At 47.5% G+C, this 16715-nt stretch overlaps 1 protein-coding gene across 8 annotated transcripts in view; it reads right to left on the bottom strand.

The window, feature by feature from the left end:
* LOC111857178 (nck-associated protein 5) overlaps positions 1–16715 on the bottom strand; it is a 119271-nt gene that overhangs the window by 17626 nt on the left and 84930 nt on the right. For all 8 annotated transcript variants that reach the window (XM_023837743.2, XM_023837744.2, XM_023837742.2 and 5 more), the window contains 5 exons: positions 13459–13563; positions 10402–10578; positions 6309–9859; positions 5290–5404; positions 2446–2515 (listed from right to left, as the gene is read on the bottom strand). In XM_023837743.2, the coding sequence (XP_023693511.2) occupies positions 2446–2515; positions 5290–5404; positions 6309–9859; positions 10402–10578; positions 13459–13563 (4018 nt within the window). The remainder of the gene's footprint in view (positions 1–2445; positions 2516–5289; positions 5405–6308; positions 9860–10401; positions 10579–13458; positions 13564–16715) is intronic.

The following is a 16715-nucleotide window of genomic DNA, read 5'->3' on the forward strand; positions in this document are numbered from 1 at the left end:
GGTTTAATAGGTGTGTCTGAGCAGGGAAATCTGGGAACTGTGTTGCAACATGGCCCCCGCCAGGGGCGGAATTGGAAAACCCTGGTCTAAATGTTTTACACAAAAGTACAAATCTTGGTAGCCTGGTATGGAAAGCGGGATAATGTGCAGTTAGGAAAGACAGTCATCCATCAATAACTGGTACTTCTCTATGTACATGAATGTAGGGAAGTTCCTACACCAGCAGGCAGCCTGGACGCTGATGCTGGGTGCATGGGGGCAACTGGTTTTCCTGGGTTTGTTTCGTCTAAGTGTAACTTAATCATGTCACGTCTGAAGAGGAACAACACAACCATACTGTTTCAGGTCCACTGAAAACGGAGAGTTCATGTGGCATGTGTGTATATATATACACACACTCAAATTTTTTGATACACCAGAGCATTTAGTTCTTGTGTGTATTATTTTTTAATTGTCATTCCTGATGAACTTTGAATTATGTTACATCATAAACCATGCAAGACCTTATTATTATTTATTTAGTAGATGTTTTTATCTAAAACGATGCATATTTTTTGAAAAAGCACAAGATTAAGGGCCTTCCTCAAGGACCCAATGCTGAAATCATTCTGCCAACCCCGGGATTTGAACCAACAACCTACCCCTTTCAGATACAGAATCTTAACCTGCTGAGCCACAGCGAAAATTGCCAGAACTCGGCACCTCTGACAGCTCACCCCCGCAGTGTGTGAGGGGGTGTGCAACATGTTGCGGATCGCTTGTCGCTGAGGCAGTAGCCCCCGGCGACGGCATAGCGTGCCACGCTGGGAAGCCACAGAGCCCACATTTGCTCGCACGTTCGCAGACGGTTCACTGGTGAGTAGCTGCGGAGGAGTCGCTGTGAGCATGGCACTGGCAAGTCTCCGCTCAGATGGACGGCTCTCACTCCCCGAGCGGCACATCACCCGGCCATGTCTCGCCAAACGGTGGACCATGTTTACAGTGATCTTCAGAAACATCAATACTTTTGCTACCCTTTCCGCTGGCATTTTCCGTGGCCTGCTTTGTACGCTCATTATAAATTCTATTATCTCATGCAGGCCACTCCATGAACTGTGAGCATTTGTGCATCAATTTGTGTGCATATGCAAATATGCATTTTATTCCTGAGAGCTCGACGATCATTCCTACCTGCACCATCTGCTTTTGATATGTTTCTGATTATGTGTGGGAACCATTAAGCCAATTTTCTATATCAGAAAGACCTCTGCATTAACACATTAACATTTAGTTATTTAGATTTTCTTTATCTGAAGAGATAGCTATCCAACCATATGGTACTTGTTGAAACGACAAGAGCTTTAGATCCTCTCTACCACGCAGTTTGTTGTTTATTATTTTTTCTGAAAATATAACTTTATACCGGAGAATCCCAGCCCTCTGTGGTAAAACCCTTAGACAGAACCAGCTCACCAAGACATGCCAGATTGCCACTTTCCCTGCTAGTGGGCAAAAATCTCCCAGACTACATATGTGCAGTAACGGCTACAACCGTGAGTCACATGATCCAGATTCCCAGCATTACAGTGTCTGTATGAGTGCTGTCTTCTAAATTATGAGGGAAATCTGATCAATTTAACCGAAAGAGGCATGCAAGCTCCTCTTGGATGATGATCGTGTTTAAATGAAAGAACTTCTTGGCTAAGGCCTCTAATTGGCCAGTTCTCCATAGAAGCGGAGATAATTCCTTAATAACTGTTTAATGACAGAATGTGTGGGTGCACTCGTGTTGCCAAACTAGCTCTTCAGATAAGCGCTATTGGAGGAGGGGGGCGTGTCCTCGGCAGGCAAAGACGGGCCGTTCTGCCTCTCCTCGCTTCGGGTTGAACCCGCGCACTTTTCCCCTGCATCTGGCACCATGGTTGACATCCTAGAAGCCCATCTGCCAGCTTAGTAATGCTGCCACCAGACCTCTCGCTCTTTGGACCTACCTGACACTTTCTTTATTCCCTTCGATTTCTACTGACAAGTCTTCTTATTGATTCGGTCAACAAGCCTGACAGTGGGATATTCTGGCAGGACCTGCCGTTGCACGTTAATTAGGCACTAATTGCAATTGTTGATGCAGAAAAAAAAAAAGGATTCTAGATCATTAGCATTTATATTCCGGAGAATGTTTGTAGTGTGTACTTGTGCATGTGTTCATCCACATGCACAATAGACTGAGCCGCTTAGAGCATTTTGACTTTGAACATGCTTATCCAGTGCCTATAATGCTTCTATCGAAGTCCAAACCATTTCCAAGAAAACCAGGGCATAGGGCAAAGGAACAACTGATCAGGATGCCAGAGCTTGCCAGGATAGGCTTTTGGGCTGGTGATCTAACACGGCCTATAAATAATGAGTTTGTGCACCTCCAATGACAGTGTAGGGTGACGGGAAGCCTATTGACAGGGGAGTCCTTACCGGGAAGGTGGTCCTGGCACGGTGACTCAGAAGCATGGTCCTCATCACGGCCAGCCTTGAGCATGATCTTCTGCGGGAGAAACGGCCAGATCCAGGTTAATGTTTCACCCCGGGACTCATCTGCTTTCATATCAAGCTAACTAGCACTATACCATCGTGGTTTGGTACGTGGGTAGCAAAGAGGTTTAGGGACCAATCTGTGACCAATATGTTTAATATTAAAGGCCCAGGCAGAGACTTTTAAAGGGGTATCTCAAATTTAACTGTGGACACCCACACAGCAATAAAACGGAATCCCTAAGCTGAGTGTGAAAAAGGAGGAAAGGTAAAGAGGAGAAACATATTTCATAGTTACGAAAATGGGTTGTGTTTAAATAGTCTGTAAACACATAAGAAAACTCCAGTCGTTAGACAATCAATGCGAAGGATTATCATAGGTGAGCAGCCTCATATTTCACACTCAGGTCCGTCTCTAAAAAGCAGGCAGAGTAATAAAGGCTGAAATTGCAGGCAGAGCGCTGGCCTTTACCTTAATGGATTTTATTTAATTCTTTTAAAACCGTCCAGGAGCAGAAGCCCAAACAGAGAGAAAGAAGGCCACTCGACTCGCCGTGACTCCCGCCCCGGGGAATTACGATGGAGAGCCACGCAGTCGATGCTCCCCACCGCTTATTATAATCTGAGACAAACATTTAGGACATTTTGATAATTACCCAGGCATTAGAAACGGCTGTTTCAAGGTAGAGCAAACAGGCAGTGGTCCAGCTGACCTTTACAGCCTTCAGAATCACTGCAACTCCAGTAAGTGTGTGGCCAAGGTGCTGGGCTTGGGGAGGGGGGAGGGGGGGGCATTCTGCTTCAGCAACCAAGCTGGTCATTCAGCAACATCCTCAAAATCTAATTTACCATCCCTACTAGTTAGGACTTTTTATTTATAAAATAAAAATCTATGAGCAGCACGAACAGGAAGCACGACAGCATCACTGTAGAACTTTCACCGTTGAATCTTCTGTTTAACATAGGAAACATGTCCAGTTCTTTGCATTTCTCAGTTTTTCTTGTCTCTTTTAAGGGGGTTTCCTCCAAATATTTAACTGTTTTTAGTTAAGGTGAATGTCAACAAAAACCTATAACATGCACATACATTATTTAATCATTATTAAATATGGGGCACTGAACAAAGTATTGCAAAAAGTGTAATATAAATGCAAAAAAAAAATTAGGCTATATTTTATGTCAGATTTATATGTATTGTACTTAGACGGTAATGTACATAATAATAAATAATAATAATAATAATAATAATCATCATCATCATCCATTTTTCTGATGCTGAACGCAAAGATAGCACCTCTCATTTCTCCAATTTGTCCAATCATGCTTGATTTCACCTGAGAAATGTGTGGGCAGACCGAAGCGCTGCTTTGCTGACTGTCCCCTAAGCATTATGATAAATTATACAGGCACATTGGTATGGTGGGCCTTGGAATAAATGCCTTTTTATCGAGCAGGAAATTGCACTGAATTGAAGGTGCGCCTTTAAAACATTTAGCTGCGAGCGGGTACAGTACGGACAGCTAGGATGGTATTAAACGGCACTTTTGTTAAATTGAGTATCTCCGATAAGACCCGTCGCTTCCCTATCAAAACTCACCATCAGCCGGGCTAGATTTCCCACGTACGGCAGTCACGGCCATTCAAAAAAGAAAACTCACTTTTTCTCTTGGCTTTTCCATCTTTCCTGCCTCCATTATCTGTCTTCATCATTCTGCCCGGCCCACATTTATCCCTGCTTCGGTGCCCTTGCATGGCTGTTCTCAAATTATATGCGTGCCTGCATCAGTTATCCAAGAATCCAGAGCATGAATTGGAGATGTGTGTGTGTGTGTGTGTGTGTGTGTGGGTAGGGGGGGGGGGGGCGGTTTACTAATGGGTTTGTTTATTTTCCTACAATATGCTTAAGTCACTGCAGACACAGCATACAGTAAGCTGCAGGCACTCCCTGGCTTCACAGGCAAGGCAGCCATTTTTAAAATGGTCATATGGATGGATGGCGGAGACAGAAACACATCCGCAGCCATCATGTCAGGCAGCTTCACCTCATCCCTGACATTACACACTCCAACATCTCCTACGCGTCATACAGTACATTACCGTCCATCTATCCATTTTCTATACCCGCTTATCCACAGCTACGGGAAGCTACCGGCACAAGGGAAGTATTGAAAAGAACTGTGCGAAAGTCTTATGCAGTCAAAGAAAATGATGTTTAAATGATCTTCCTGTTGGTGCTGAACTATGATATTATGTTGTCAAAGTGTGCTAGTTTAACCATTTCAAAATCTCACCATTGTATTTGCAGCAACCGTGCAATACGGCCATTTATTTTCTGACTCACACACAACCCCACATTGTCTGGCTAATCAATACCCCATTGAGTAATTTAACTAAGTAAATGAATTAATTAATTATTTGAGCAAGATCAAATGTAACAAATACATGGAATGGCTGTGGTGCCCCTTCAGCACTGAAGCCGTGTTCATCTAGACATCCAGCAGGATATCAGCAACTTTTTGGAGAACAGAAGAAATTCTTGTTTTTATTGTGTTGTTATAAATTTGCTTATGCTCTAATGCTAAATTGTGTTTTTGTTCTGAGCAAATATATACGTACTACCCAGGCAAATAGCTTTGAACATTTTCTTTGACTGCCTATGACTTTTGCAAAGTGTTGTATGTTCCAGAAGAGTTGAAACATGTTTCTACAGAAGTTAAACAGCATAAACACAGAACAAACAGTGATTTAGAATCGTGGGGGTTCACTGAAGGCCACCGTCTCCCTTACCGCGCCGTCGGCGCCCATCTCCAGATCCTTCTTCATTTCGCTGCTCTTTATGGCAGCGCCCTGGGTGATGATGCCGGGGAGGCCGGCACCATGGGAACCACTGGTGGCGACATTCCTGCAGGAAACACAATTTGATTGGTCCAGCAGAGCCACATTCATATAAAATACGCGGGTAGAATGAGATTGTGCTGATAAATGACGTCGTAAGCCCTCCGTCCCGAGTCTGCTCCCTTACCAATGACACCTGAAAAAATCCACTTTGCAAGTCTGTCTCTGCACTTCGCCAGTGATGAATGTCTCTAACTAGTAGCTCCTAACTCAATAAGATCTGTTGGTTACAATTTAAGGTAGTGTATCTATTTATTGAAGAACAGGTAATGATAGATTTTCTTCTCTGAGACAGTCCAGGGCCGTCTACATAAGGGATGCATCAAGCCTCCCAGCTGCACAGCTCAGTGCTGGCGATCTCCTGCTGAAGGTGTCTCTATTACAGTGTTTCCCAACCCAGAACCCTGGACAGTCCACGTTTTTGCTCCCTCCCAGCTCTCAGCCAATCAAGAACACCGAATACCTGGTACAGGTGCGCTGGGAGCTTAGAGGAAGCAAAAACGTGGACTGACCGGGGATCCCTGAGGACTGGACTGGAAAATACTGCTCTATTGCAAACCGCAGATCTGTTTTCTTTCCCAAGGATGGTTGAAAAGTGCCTCATGCTCAGAATGCCTAGGCGATATTATCGACACGATCGAATCCAATCACGCAATCAGCAGGATCCGTCAGCATTTAGCGGCTGGACGACGTACAAAAATGCAGTCGATACTTTAAGAGGGTGGCAAAATTCTTTTATATACTGCACTGAATAACAATATCTGCCAGGCAGCAGAAATCCTTAATGCACGAAGATTATTATGCGTCAGGGGTGCAGCGAGATGCTTTTACGAACCTGCATATGATGCATGTGAACCCAATACCTTCTCTGTGTGATGCATAGAGCCCAAAAAGTCACATGAAATACTTACCCATTCAGCAGCTCCATCCTGAAGTGGTCTGCTGCAGTATGGGTAGGAGGACGCTGGATCTGACTGATCAGCTGTCCTGTCGGAACATGATGGTCCATTACGGGGCCCATTTCATCACCGTTCTCAGCATTATATTCCTGACTATCTCTGCACCGTGTCTCGTTTTTTCTCTTATCCTTCTTTTTGTCTGACTTAGCCTGCCTGCTTCCCAGCACCGAGCCAAGCTTCAGCTCTTTTTTCTCCGCCTTTTCTTTGGGAACCTCGGTCTTCTTTCCACCCAGAGCTGGCAATTTGCTGCGGCGGAAGCCAAACCAGTTAGCCAGAGACGAGCTGCTCTTCTGCTTGCTCTCAGGAGCTTGGGCCTTGTCTTGCCCTTGACCTTTCTGCACGTTCTCCACGATACCCATCATGACCTTCTCCTCTATGGTGCTGGCCAACGGGCTTGTGCATTTCCCGGCCTCTTCCTGCCCTGCGCTGGTAGGAGATGGCCTCTTCCAACTCTTCACCATGTGCGGTTTGTTGGGACTCAGCAACTTGCTGCTGCTCCCTTCTGCCTTCGAGTCGGAGCCGTGGCCTGAAGAGGAAGCCGACTCAAACTGAGGCTGGGAAGACACTTTTCCGGATTGCTTGGAGTATTTATGGCCAAACTTGTTTGTGGGAGATAATCCGCAGACCTCTTTCTGGGGAAGTGACACATTACCCTCGGCCTTAGAAATGTCCTCCTTTGGGCTAGACGGAGAGGTCTTTCTTCCTGAGACACCAGGGGGAGTGCAGGAGCTGCTCATGGCCCGATGGGAGTCCGGCCGGGTGTTAAGATGCTGGGGAGAGCTCTCCACTGCTCCACTGAAAGTTTTCAGTTGGACACCAAGTGTGGATGGGCCCTGCCTGGTCAGGGAGTTGCCCCTCTCACCAGTATTTGTTATGATGTGGGTCCTCACCTTCTCAGCCCCCTCAGGGATGGTCATGCAGGGCTTTTCCATGTAATTGGTGCTGAAGCTCTGGCTCCGTGCTTTCGCCCCGTTCATGCCTAACGCGGGCTTTAAATGCGGCTTGGTCGTAACTGAAACAGAGCGCTTGAAGAGGCGACCATCACTGGGGAAGGCCAGGCTGCTATCGGCTGATGCTCGGGGGAACATGCCCCTGTCCGCAGAGCCACCATGCCCCCCATCGCTCATCTCCACCTGCGGCTTTCCGGCTACGGTACTCTGCGGTGATCCACATGGCTTTGAGGCACCCCCGTTGCTGTCGGCTACTTGCTCCTTCTCTTGCTTTCCTGGCACCGTGGAGCTTTTGCTCAGTAGAGAGGGTGACTTCACCAGAGCTTTTAAGCCGATAGGTAAGCGGGTTTTTGATGCTTTCTCCGCAGAGCCCTGGGTTTTGTTTTCTGATCCCGAGTAGCTCAGTGGCGACTTAGGAGCCTCCGCCGAAGGTCCACCCTGCTCCGTCAGGCATGGCTGGTGGCCTTCTAAAGACAAAGGCAAGCTGCTGGATGCCTTATATAACAAGGGATGGCCATTTTCGAGAGGCAGACTCTTCTTGACATTAAACAGACCCTGCAGCGAATCTCTTGGGGAGGTAAGCAAGGAGGTCGGAAAATTCTTTAAACCTTTAGATACAGGTTCACTATGGTCTGGTGTGTAACTTGATGCTATAGAGTGGGATGGTTTTGGGGGGAACCACTTTGGGGACCCTTTTGTGGGGGTCTGACATAAAGTAGAGGCCTTTGCTAAGGACTGGTTATCCACCAGCTTCTGAGGTGTCACCTCCATGAGGCTCAAGTCGAGGTCTGTAGCGCCTTGGCCTCTGTGAGAACCCAGATGTTGCACATTAAGTGCAGATGGTGGAGGCTGCGGGTGCTTCTGGAGACCTGTAGGAGGTCCCCTCACAGTGTTTGGTGCAGCAGGTTGAGCCGCCAGCTTAAGTGCTTGAGGAGAGTTGTCATAGTTTGGTCGGATCAGTAACGACGTGGAGCGACCAGGAGGGGGTGGAGGGGAAGGGGATCTGAGCTCAGTTTGTGCACAGTGCTGATCTCGGGTAGGCAGTTCCCCAATGTCATCGTTCTCCAGTTGCTTCCTGGATGGAGGTGGAGAGCTTGGGACTGGCAGGAACATACCTTTACCAGAATCATTCCTGGATGAAAGCTTAGAGCTCATCTGAGTTCCCTTTGGGCTCTGAACCTGACTGCCCCCAGTCGACTTAACAAATCTCGACAGCTTTACTGGGGGTGATACAGGAGACCTGTCTTTAGCAGCAGGACTGGGGTTGCTGCCGTTGTTGCTTGTCTCGGTATTGGCACCCTTTCCAAACTTCTGTGGCGAACCCTTCCCTCGCCCGGGGATCTTAGTGAGGTTAGTCTTGGGGGTGGAGGCACCTTGCATAGCTGGAGCAGAGTGGACTTTGTTGCTCTGATTGTATGGAGGCTTTATTAGCTTCTGTTGCTGGGTAGCAAACTTCTGCTGGTGCTCAGAAGGGCTGTCAGTGCTCCGGCTCTGAAAAGTGGCAGCTTTACCTGCTGTACTGTGAGCCTGAAGTTGCACCGGCACTTCTGGAGACTCTAAGACAGTGTAATTCCTGGCAGGGCCTCCTGTGAGACTGTCAGGGCTGGCATGAGACATCAGCCTGGGACTCTCGGTAGTCGGCACATTTCGTGGGCCATCTTCGGGAAGATCACTGCAAGTCACGGCCACAGTGGGCTGTGCACTCAGCTGGATGGGCTCTCCATCCTCGGCGTCAAATATCACCGCGACGCGCTCCTCTGCCCGTAAGTCATTAGCTCCATTTGGAAGCATAATCTGGCTGAGAGGGCGGCGCTGGACCTGGTCTGCAGGCAGTTTGTTCACCTCTGCGGAAAGCCTCTTGGGGTACCTTTCCAGCCGTTCTGCTGGATAGCTCACAGCGAGATGATTGTCAGCGCTCTCCACCATGGAGTCTAATTCATCCGTGTCTGAGTGGTGGAGGCAGCAGCTGACCTCCGTGGAACCAGGTTTGATGTCCGACAGAGATGGATCGCGGGTAGAATCACCAGAGAGGATTCCACTGGTGAAGGTTGTGAGTTTCTCGGCGGGCTGCTTGGATTTGTGACCGGGGGGGGTCTTACCATCCCCTAGTTCATGATCCTGCCCTCCATCCCAGCTGCACAGGCTGTCGGACACACTGTGTGTCAGCTTCTTAGAGAAGACCCATGAGTCTTTGCTCAGTTGGGCAGGTGCACGAGGAGACTCATCGTCGGCATCATCAGAATCGTAAGCGAATGTCTTGCTCCTCACCGCAAGCATGCCTATCCGTCCGGTGACAGAAGGCTTAGGCATGCTCTGGGCACTGTACTTCATCCCCAGAGAGTAGATACCCTCGTTGGAGTTCATGCAGTCTTTGTATCCTGGCTTAGAGAACAAGGTGGCTGGTTCCTTAGGCAGTCGCTTCTGGAGCCTCTTTAGCCCTGCAAGGATATGGCATTCCTTTCTCCGAGTAGGGGGCTGCTCCTCAGGGGGGTTCCAGATGTTCCCAGGTGCTGAGGAGCCCAGGTTCATCCTCTTCTCCCATGTCAGAGACGACTGTAAGGGTGAGAAAACCAGACGCAAGACCGTCACTCACTGCCCAGTAAAGAGGAACTGCAAGCTGACCATGCTGAAGTACCTGCATACTTCACATAGCTGTTAGTGCTCTCAAGGGAACTGGGGTGCCAAACCATTCACCACTGGTTCCAACATGTTATATTACTGCAGAACAGGCAGGAGATTGACATAATTACTTTGCCAGCCTCAATCTGCAATTAAATATTTCAGGCCTTTTCATACATAGCAGAAGAGACATTTGAGCTAAAGCTCAAAAAATGTCTTATTAAAATTAAACGCCTTCTGTAATTAAAGGAAACCGAATTTTATGCATTATGTACGGCTGCACTTTGAGCTATCGGGGATCCCAGAGACGCGTATCCTGTCTAAACTGCTCCCACACAAGCCCGATGGCACAAAAGCAAAATCGGCTTTTACTCCAGCAGGAGGACCTTCGTGAAGAACCACCTGAGGAGTGGTACTAGTGACAGAGTACTGGGGGCAAGAAGTGAAGGGTGCCGGAACAGAACGCGGCTTCCTACCAGCTTGCCGTCGTTCCAGGTGTAGGAGCTGCTGGAGTACTCGCTGCAGACGCTGGACAGGGAAATCTCGCTGCTGCTGCAGCTGCTGCGCGGACAGGCCGCCGCGATTGGCGCGTTCAGGCTCAGCTGACTCCGCCACCTCACAGGAAGTCCCGCCCTCCCGCTCGGCTGGGTCTCCTGGGGAGGTTCACGGAGAGAAAGACCTGCTGGAGCCACTCAGGTCAAATAGGAGACATTTGCTACTGCAGTGCAGTTATGCTAGTTTGTAAGGTCTTCTCTTATGAGCAGAACATGGCTCTGTTGAGATTTAACACTGAATAGCTGCTACAAGCAATCCTCCAGCACACTGAGAGGTCCAGCAGAGTACTGACTTTAAACATTTATCCCAGCGGGAGTAGAGCATTACAGAGATTTTTAAAACACTGAGTAGAAATACTCTGGGGTGGGTTACAGATCCACAGATCCACACACAATAATCACTCAGGTGTTGCAGATCTATACACACATAGCAATCTCTCAGGTGTTCCATATCTACACACACTCAGTCAGTGTAATCAGTCCTGCGTGGGAGGAATAAGCAAACAGAATCTCAGCAGCACTCGCTACAGCTCATCCTGAGGCCACCTGGGCCCAGTCCCATACAGCACTGGCTCCGGCTCCGTAATGAGGCCCTGTTTTTGTGCAGGCGGGTGACGCGACTCATGGGGACCAGCCATGGAGGCCCTTTGAAGAGATAAACGTCTGCTGTTGGGCCTTTTCCCGGGTTAACTGCTACATGCATAAGCTGCTTTTGTCCTCTGTATTGTCATGATTATTACTGCTACTTCTGCTATCACGTCTAAGTCTTAGTGCGTCAAAATGGCCATGGTCCGTGTCTGAGAAATAGACGAGTAAAATGTGTCTGGGGTGTTATAATCGGAAAATGATTAATGCGCAGACTAATCTTTTTGTTAATAATTCAAGAGCTTTGCTATGGTAACGGGGAAACGGAAGAGGAATCTAATCACTATGCGGCCCTTTTGTGGTTATCAAAAATATTTCACAAAAAACAAGGGGGAGGGGAGAATGGGAGAAAGGAAAGGAGAGAGGGAAGGGGATAGGGAAGGAGAGAGGGAAGGGGACAGGGAAGGGGATAGGGAAGGAGAGAGGGAAGGGGATAGGGAAGAGGACAGGGAAGGTGACAGGGAAGGAGAGAGGGAAGTGGATAGGGAAGAGGACAGGGAAGGTGACAGGGAAGGAGAGAGGGAAGGGGACAGGGAAGGGGATAGGGAAGGAGAGAGGGAAGGGGACAGGGAAGGTGACAGGGAAGGAGAGAGGGAAGGGGACAGGGAAGGGGATAGGGAAGGAGAGAGGGAAGGGGACAGGGAAGGGGATAGGGAAGGAGAGAGGGAAGAGGACAGGGAAGGTGACAGGGAAGGAGGGAGGGAAGAAGTTCATCTGGAGGGTGACAGGTGTGGATGGTGTAGCTGTGTACCTGAAGAAACTGTGTGATATGTGTCATGCTGAGGGCAATTACACATCGTAGCATAGAGCAGCATGCATACGTGTCATGCATGTTCCCCATGTGAACTGAAACATTATTATTATTGTCATTACTATTATTATTACTGTTATTATTTCTGTTAATTTTTAAATTGGTAGTGCTTTACATAAACTGCACTTGAATAATGCCTTTATAATGCATCCATAGAACACGCAGGACACCTTCATAATGCATTCATAGAACATTCATAAGCAGCATTAGTATACCTTAACATTCTAACATCCTAACATGTAACAACAGCTAACCTAACAGTTATAATATGCAATAATAACAAACATTATATGGTAATAACAAATATTAGAATGGTATAGTCATATAATGTTTAGTATTAATGTATATTAAAGCTGTTAATGTACGTTAGGATGTTATGGTACATTTACAAGCTGTTTATGAATGTTCTATGAATGCATTATGAAGGTGCAGTTAATGTAAAGAATTACCAAATAATTTGTATTTTTTCTAGATAAATTTGGAGGGGGGGGGGGGTATGGGGTGTCGGATGACAGTGTTCATGATAACAACCCATGAGCTCCGTGGGTAATGCAGACGGCGGCATTTACCGCCCCCGCTCTGAAAGAGGCCCTCACCAATGCGCTCAATTTTAACCTCATTTACGCACTGAAGTGTGCTAAAAATCACCCGAATGGAGTACCATTCATTCGACGGCTAATTAAATTCTTCAGACCTCATAGTTAGATGGTGGCACTACCTAAAGGAAGCGAATAACCTGAGCTTAGCGCTAAACAGCGCTCTACATCGACGCCGTGACCCTACAGCCCTGCACCGCCCCCCACGTAACGCGGACGGACCGAGGTGGGGCAGAGTGACGTGACTCTTACGTTGTGCCCCTACCCCTTTATTAAATTACCCCGAGCGCAGTGCGCTTAGCTGCTGTGGCCTGGAGGAGCAGCCTTGGTGACTTTCAAAAAGCAGGAACATTCTAATAGAGACCCGTCTGTGAGCTCAGAGAGAGATTACGCTGAATGCGAGCGCGGCCTTTTTCTGCTCACCGGTCACTTGATCGCACAAATGAAATGTGCATTTTCTAAGCGACCAGAAGACTCGTCTGGAAGGACTGCATACAAGAGAAGAATTTCAATTGATCTGCAGGCCTCTGTCCTCACTTAGGCCCACAAAGTATATTTCCCTGGTCATGGACATATGCGCAGCCTGATGCACACTCACAAATGCTGTTATTACCCTGAAATGCTTAGTGAATGTTCTCGATCGCCTCACATTTACATGACGTTTATCAGGATAATGCAAGGAACTCTCAGTTCCTTTCAGGTCCTTGCGATCAAGGTCATATTCATACAATCCGTTTATGATATAATACAAAGATGTCAGGCTAAGTAATATTGCCTTTGTCTATCCTGCCTCTGGAGGACAAGCCGTATTGATGGAGAAGTCTGGCGTTGACCCGTTTTGGTGATCAGCGAAACCGTGTGGCATACTTTTTAGCCGCGCCTGTCCCCGTGCGGCACTCAGGCGAGAACCCCATGATTTGTGCTCACGTGTGGAGGAGACTCAGCATGGTGGGATAGTGGGACGCCCCGGTTCCTATCGCCGTCCAGTAGCAGGTCCCCGGAAGACAGACCCAAGATCTTGGAGTGCAGCTTCTGAAAGAGATAAACACATGTCTACTTGAACAGAATGTACACTCTGCGTGCTATCATGGGAGAGGGCAGGGGGCTCTCAAAACAGAGTATTACCCACAGTATCAACTCCTTCTAAGTGCGTCATACACTAATAGACAGACTTGTTTGTTTCTCTATTTTCTAAATGAAGCTGAAAATGATCCAATTATCCCACCATCTTGCCTATTTCATTTCACGGCTGCCATCGACATGTTTTCATATCTTGCAAATGGTTCAAGGTGCAGTTCTGCGGTCACCCCCTCAGATGTAAGTGTCACCGGCCCCTAAACGGGAGGGACCGCGCTTAGCGGGCCGGATTCCAGCCACTAGCTCCCTGTACAGCCACAACTCAAAGTCACTAATGTCATCTGTTAGGAATAATTAATGTGAATGGGAAATAATTGCGGCGGGGAGCTGGGGATTTCTCAGATTCCTTTTTTCATTAAAATTCAGCCGCTATTTGAAGATCCGCCCCGTCTCCCATTCTCCCTGCACTCGGGAGCGTCGCTACACTGAATATATTTCCACGTATTAATCTGCAGGCTAATTACCCTGCCTTTCCGCGAGCCGTCCTCTCAGCCCTTCTTAACAAATAGCAGGAGATAAAACATTTGATTTATCACACAATTCGCCACCAAGGGCATCGTTACTGTAGGTTTGGGAAATGCATTTTCCTGCTTTCACATCCCGTACACTCCAACAGATCTTTAAAATATACTTGTTCAAGCTTTGTCTGTTTAAATGCATTTTCCCGCCGCATGCAGGGTAAAGATTATCTCCCCCCGATAACAGACTTTTCCACGTGACTGGAAAGAGCGAATATAAAAGTAGCCATCAACGGGGACCTGAAATCCACATAAACCTTCCCAATGAAACATTCAACGCGATGCGTGTTTACATGCGAATGCTGCAGCCTACGCCGACCTTTAACCCCCAATCACATGACTCTGCAAATATTTCCCTGGAAAATAACCATAAACCCCAGGAGCCATAAGATTTCTGCAGAGTGCTGCAGATTTACCTATGTGCCGTTCAGGGTATCATTAGCGTACCAAAAGCCATCAAACCGTTGTGAGCGTGTTTAATGGAGTAAGGGGCAATTACTTTTGACAAAAAGGCAGAGTTATGTTATTGTCCTTATTATCAGCAGATTTTGAGGATTTACTAAGAATATAAAACGCCCCCTGAATGAGTTACATCAGGCTTTTCCAATGATCATCACATCTGTCCACCTGCTGGGATGAAACCTAGCATGCTAATACCTATATGGCCCCCTCTGACAGAAACACACAGCCGGTCATATTTACGGGGCTAAACGTCCACAAAACTAGCTGTTCTGCCAGGAGACCTCTAGCAATGCGTGTGATCTTGACCTTGTGACCTTGAGGAGGACAAGCCAAGTGAACAGGCTGAAGCCACAAGCTGAAGATGAGGTGATGAGGACGACGATGAAGGTTTCTCTGAAAGTATTATCAGCATCCGTAATCCACTGGGACCGCTGAAACTCGACACACGCATACACACACATGCGCGCACGCACACACCTGGGTAATGTTCATGTACGCAGAGGCAAACTCCTGCCCACACAAATACATCCTGTCTGGCGGTTAAACACAACGTGAGGCAGGCGATTTCAAGAGCGACCACGATCTTTCTAGAAGTTGTCATTTCACAATAAAAGCAAACAACAGGCATGAGTCACGGGTACCCCACTGCCCGCTGCCCGCCCCGGCACAGAGCAGGCAAACATCCTCTCCACACATTCCCATTAAAGCGCCAAAAGGATAATAGCACCTACACAAACAAGGCCCTTTACCGGCTCTCGAATATTAATATCAAACTGTCTGTGAAAGCTTATTCAAGATCCATTATATCACGAACTGCAATGCATTCACTGAGAAATGCAGAGTAACTGTGCATCTTCTCCGGCTTACAAATAATTGTTAATTTAGTAAAAGCCAAGGATCCTATTAATCCAACTACCGCTGGGCACTGTGTCGAGCTGAATTTCGAATGCCTGAAGCTGAAGAACATCAACCACTCGTCCCGCGGACGTGCTCCCCGACGTGTGCAAGCTGAGAAATGCACAAGCCCGCACCCCCACTGTAGAACTGAGGACGCTTTAAATCAAGATTCAGCGTTGGGTCTCTCTTATAGTCGCAGCACTTTGATTCCGGCACTGATGTTCTCATGTAGGAATTAGCGAAACATACTTCGGTGTGTCTTCGAAGGCAAGTTCACACGTTCTTGTCAAATCACAGAAGACCAGATGGATTATAGGCAAGCGTCAGCATGAAATACGGAAAGTTCAAATGAAGGTGAATCCCGCAGGCCTAACAAAGAACAAAACCGGAAATAAAACTTAAAGACAAATTGAGATGCGGTTCATTATTTATTTAAGATGGCAACCCAGTCCTAAAAAAAATAAGCAGAGGAGTCTTAAAGTCCCACTTAATCGCTGAGTAACTCTGAAAACATCACGGGCGACTCGGCGAGTGGCACCAAAGCGACAAGCATTATTATGATTATTAATGGGGGCTTCTACCCGAGTCGCAATTTGACAGGGTTTGGTGCCTTTCTGATGCAGCTCACTTTACACACAAATGGAGGCGAACAGCAGCTCGGTGGGGCGGCCTGGAGCCTATCAGCTGTGACTCGAAGCTCAGGGGGCGGAAGAGAGTGAGGGAGGGGGCAGCGGAGTCCAAGCCAGCCCCTAGAGATGTACAATGCACCACTTCGGCTTTTACAGAAGGGGGAGGGGGGGCACTGCAAAGGAGAAAAGAAGGGGAACTCGACAGACGGACCAGTGACACGGGAAGGAATGATCATGAGACTGCAGAGAGAGAGGGTGTGTTGGGTGAGCGCCTCCCTGTGGTCTGCACCTGCCAATACAGGCTGGCCAGTCAGATGAACTCTTCTACAAATACTCCACATGATGATTACCTCTCTGAAAAATTTGCTAATTTTAATGAAGTTAAATTATTAGGGCTAAATGTTTAAATCTGTTTGTTTCTCTATAGGAATGTTCTCAGTATACCTTACTCCACATACCAGCCGTGCCTCATCCACAACCCGGCTTGTTGGTCTGCATTTCTCGCCAATACCATTAATGTCACTGCAGATTAAGGAAGGCC

Source organism: Paramormyrops kingsleyae, chromosome 16, assembly GCF_048594095.1.
Source record: "Paramormyrops kingsleyae isolate MSU_618 chromosome 16, PKINGS_0.4, whole genome shotgun sequence".
NCBI classification, from domain to species: Eukaryota; Metazoa; Chordata; class Actinopteri; order Osteoglossiformes; family Mormyridae; genus Paramormyrops; species Paramormyrops kingsleyae.